This window comes from Nyctereutes procyonoides, unplaced genomic scaffold (assembly GCF_905146905.1).
Source record: "Nyctereutes procyonoides isolate TBG_1078 unplaced genomic scaffold, NYPRO_anot_genome, whole genome shotgun sequence".
Taxonomy (NCBI): Eukaryota; Metazoa; Chordata; class Mammalia; order Carnivora; family Canidae; genus Nyctereutes; species Nyctereutes procyonoides.
In genome coordinates this window covers 1-4,863 of record NW_026574948.1, presented here as the reverse complement: position 1 = coordinate 4,863, position 4,863 = coordinate 1, and the positions used below count along the sequence as shown (strand labels likewise).

Sequence of the window (4,863 nt, the reverse complement as noted above, 5' to 3'; positions counted from 1 at the left end):
TATAAGCAATGAACTGAATCAATAATTTTAAAAATCCCAGCACACAAAAGTCCAGGACCAGACGGCTTCACAGGTGAATTCTACCAAACATTCTAAAGAAGAGTTAAGACCTATTCTTCTCAAACTTTTCCAAGACATAGAAGAGGAAGGAAAGCATTACTTTGATACAAACACCAGATGAAGACACCACAAAAGAGAAAACTACAGGCCAATATCCCTGATGAACATAGATGCAAAAACCCTTAACACATTATTGAAAAACTATAATATCCATTTCATGATAAAACGCTCAACAAAATAGATGTAGAAGGAACATACCTCAACAAAATAAATGCCATATTCTCAACAGCTAATATCATACTCAATGGGGAAATAATGAGCTCTTCCCCTAAGGTCAATAACAAGACAAGGAAGTTCCCTCTCACCAGTTCTATTCTACGTAGTATTAGATGTATTAGCCACAGCAATCAGACAAGAAAAGGGAATAAATGCCATGTAAATTTATAAAAAAGAAGTAAAATTCACCATTTGCAAAAGACATGATACTATATGGAGAAAATCCCAAAAACTTCACCAAAAAGTGACTACAACTGATCAATGAATTCATTAAGATCACAGGATACAAAATCAATGCACAGAAATCTGTTGTATTTCTATACATCAATAACGAAGCAACAGAAAGAGAAATTAAGAAAACAATCCCATTCACGACCACACTGAAAACAATAAAATATCTAGGAACAAACTTAACTAAGAAGGTGAAAGACCTGTACTCTGAAAACTACAAAAGACTGATGAAAGAAATTGAAGATGATACAAACAAATGGCAAGATATTCCATGCTCCTGGGTGGGGAGAACGAATATTGGTAAAATGTCTATACTACCCAAAGCAACCTACACATTTAATACAATCTCTATCAAAATACTAACAGTATTTTTCAAAAAAACTAAGAAACCCCAAAACCCTAAATTTGTATGTAACCACAAAAAAACTGAATAGCTAAAACTAGTAGTAAAATTAGAGTTATCACAATTCCAGACTTAAAATTACAATATTAATTGTAAAAAATATTATAAATATTATAATTATAAAATATTATATTATTATATATTAAAATATTATATTAACATATTACACAGTTTTCGTCATCAAAACAGTATGGTGCTGGCAGGAAAGTAGACACATAGATCAATGGAACAGAATAAAAAGCCCAGAAACAAACCATGATTCAATTACTCTTTGACAAAGGAGACAAAAACAGGCGGTGGGAAGATCATCTTTTCCACCAGTGGGGTTGGGAAAACTTGAAAGCTACATGCAAAAGAATGACACTGGATCACTTTCTTACTCCGTACATAAAAATAAACTCAAAGTGGATTAAAGACCTAACAGTGACACCTGAAACCATAAAAATCCTAGAAAAGAGCACTGGAATTAATTTCTCTGACTTTGGCCATGGCAGCATTTTTCTTAAGATTTTATTTATTTATTTGAGAGAGAGCACAAGCAAGGGGAGCGACGGAGGGAGAGGGAGAAGCAGACTCTCCTCTGAGCAGGGAGCCTGATGCAGGACTCAGTCCCAGGACCCCAGGATCATGACTCGAGCCAAAGGCAGACCCTTAACTGAGCCACCCAGGCATCCCAACTATAGCAACATTTTTCCTGGGGCAAGGATACAAAGGCAAAAATACACTATTGGAACTTCATCAAAATAAAAAGCTTCTGCATAGAATATTCTTGTTATAAATACGTACCATTATATTGAATGGCAGACGGAGCATCAAATGGTGCTGGTGTAAAATATATTCATGGTGTATTTGTTCATTTTTTTCTTTATATTTTCTATTGTTTCAAAACTTTAAAAAATAGCAAAACATTTAAGTACTTCAGTACACCTTCAATTTGAGGTATTAGGTCCCCAGCTAATGAAATCTTGACATTGACTAAGGAAGCAAAAGAAAAGTTTCCTTTTGGGGTAAACCCTCTTAAAGCTACATATGGTCAAACTAACTCAGGGCAATGGAATATCTGAAATTTGTGTTGGCATTAAGTGTAGGGTTTAAGTTATCTCTAGTTCTCTTTTGGGAGAATATCTGTTTTGTTTTGTAGTTAAATTCAGCTTTTTGCTGAAAGTGATTCATAGTACTTTTAATTTCCTTCCTTCCTTGTTTGTTTGTGTTTGTTTGTTTGTTTGTTTGTTTTGGTTGTTGTTTTATCTTTTACACAAATAATATTATTCCTGACACTAGTCTCCAGGGGCATTTCTTTTTCTTTCCTTTTCTTCTGTTTTAATTAATCCCTTGTGTCTCTTACGAACAAAATGATAAAACTCTGCATTTTGCTAGTGCACAATTTGAAGCAAGAATTCGTTGTTAAAAACTTTGGGTTCAAAAAAAAAACTTTGGGTTCTGTTTATATGCGAGATTTCCCATTTACAGCATGATATTTTCATGTAGAATTTTTATGGAGATATTTTCCTTCATTTTAATATATAAGAAAAGAAGACAGAAAATAAATTTTACCTGGCCAGAGAGAGGAATCCAATTATTTGTAATAACTGGGTCCCATCATTTTAATGGGTGTAAGTGGAAGTGAAAGTTATAAACAGATGCATAGAATTTCTAGAATGTATATCTGTTTTTATTTTATTTTATTTTATTTTATTTTATTTTATTTATTATTTATTTATTTTTCATATCTGTTTTTAGAATACTTCTGGAGAAAAGCTTTGCAATTAACTTTCCTCTTAAATTATTGATTTTTTTACAATATTATAAGAGAGAGAATATTCATCATTTCTTTTTGACCCCTGTTTCCTCCATATCCCCATAGTGGGAAAATTATATCAATGTATCCTAGATAGGGTAAGTCACTTATAGTACACACCTAGGTCATAAATGAGAGCATTCCCGCAAGTAAGAGTCAGGTAATATCCACTGACTTTTGAACTGTCATATAGTCTTCCATTTTTATGTATATGCAACAGTCAAAATTTCATGATTAAATGTAACTGATAAGAGATGACTGATGTATTTGAAATCAAAGAAAAATAATAAGAGTGAAATGAGATATAGGAACAATGGGAAATTACTGCATAGGGACAAAATAATGGTATATATCAGAATATTTCAATCATAGAGAAAATATGTAACTGCCATGATTTGTATATTTCACAAATTTTTAAATTGTTTTAATGAGCTAAGTAGTTCTGTATCAATATTGCAAGTTGACGTTGGTACTAATTTTCAAGATGTTACCAGAATTTTTTCAGTAATTCTTAAGCTATTTGTTGTGAGGCTCCTTCCACAGTTGGGCTATTGTGGACATTGCTGTAATAAACATTGGGAACAAGGGGTGGTGGAAAGGGAGGTGGGCGGGGGGTGGGGGGACTGGGTGACGGGCACTGAGGGGGGCACTTGACGGGATGAGCACTGGGTGATATGCTATATGTTGGCAAATTGAATCCAATAAAAAAAAGAAACAAGTTTTTAAAGTTTTATATTTGCATAAAAAAGTCTTAAGCTATTCATAGAAAATACATTGTAAAGTCAAGCAATTTTCTGTCTATTTAGAACATTAAAACAGAATTCAATTCTTTTAGAAATAATCAGCTAAAGTTTACATTATCTTTCAGGTTCAAAAAGGGACAAGAAAAAAATTTAATAGTCTCATTATCATACCTGTCACTTCAATGGAACCAGCACTCAGAGGTGCCTAGGTTAACCTGTGTTAGAATTTTAAGTATTATCTGTCTTGTTAAATTGGATCAACTTTCTAAACTTGCTTGAATTTCTGATTACATATATTTTTTTTTTCTGTAGCTTTTAAAAAATCCTCTTGTGTCCACTTCTGGAGTTGTTCTCCAATGCCAATTTCATAAGCCTCATGTCTAAAATGAGGAATCAGTCAACAAAGATCGAGTTCATTCTCCTGGGACTGACCGATGACCCACAACTACAAATTGTGATTTTTACGTTTCTCTTCATCAACTATGTGCTGAGCATGACCGGAAACTTGACCATCATCCTTCTCACCCTGCTACATCCCAGCCTCAAGACTCCCATGTATTTTTTCCTCCGAAATTTCTCCTTTATGGAAGCTTCACTGACAACAGTCTGTATTCCCAGATTCCTGATAAGCCTCATGACTAAAAACAAAGTCATTTCCTACGATGGTTGTGCATCTCAGTTATTCTTTTTCCTCCAATTAGAAATTGCAGAATTTTACCTGCTGGCTGCCATGTCCTTTGACCGTTATGTAGCAATCTGCAAACCCCTGCACTACCCGATCATCATGAACAATAAAATATGCTACCAACTCCTGTTCAGCTCATGGGCCGTGGGCTTTCTGCTGTCGTTTTCACCATTGGCTGTGGGCCTCACGCTGGATTTCTGTGCTTCCAGAGTAATCGATCATTTCATGTGTGACATTTCCCCTGTGCTGCAGCTTTCCTGCACTGACACTCGTTTCTTGGAATTGCTTTCGTTTGCCTTAGCTATTGTAACACTTCTGGTGACCTTACTGTTACTGATTCTTTCCTACACATACATTATCAAGACCATTCTCAAGATCCCCTCTGCTCAGAAAAGAACCAAGGCTTTTTCTACTTGTTCTTCTCATATGATTGTGGTCTCCCTTACGTATGGTAGCTGCATCTTTAATTACATAAAGCCAACAGCGAAGGAAAGGGTGACTTTGTCCAAAGGTGTAAGTGTTATTTATACCTCGGTTGCCCCTTTATTAAACCCTTTTATTTACAGTCTCAGAAACCAGCAAGTTAAACAAGCCTTCAAGGATGCACGCCAAAAGATTTTCTCTCTTTCCAGAAAATAAAGAGAAGATTCAAGTTTCAAATCTTGGA

The 4,863-nt window shown here is 34.7% G+C and overlaps 1 protein-coding gene across 1 annotated transcript; it reads left to right on the top strand.

Moving 5' to 3' along the window:
- Positions 1-3,896: 3,896 nt before the first annotated feature.
- On the top strand, positions 3,897-4,835 carry LOC129505653 (olfactory receptor 6C6-like). The gene has a single exon (XM_055318898.1). The coding sequence runs from the start codon at positions 3,897-3,899 to the stop codon at positions 4,833-4,835; it is 939 nt and encodes a 312-aa protein (XP_055174873.1).
- Positions 4,836-4,863: the final 28 nt, after the last annotated feature.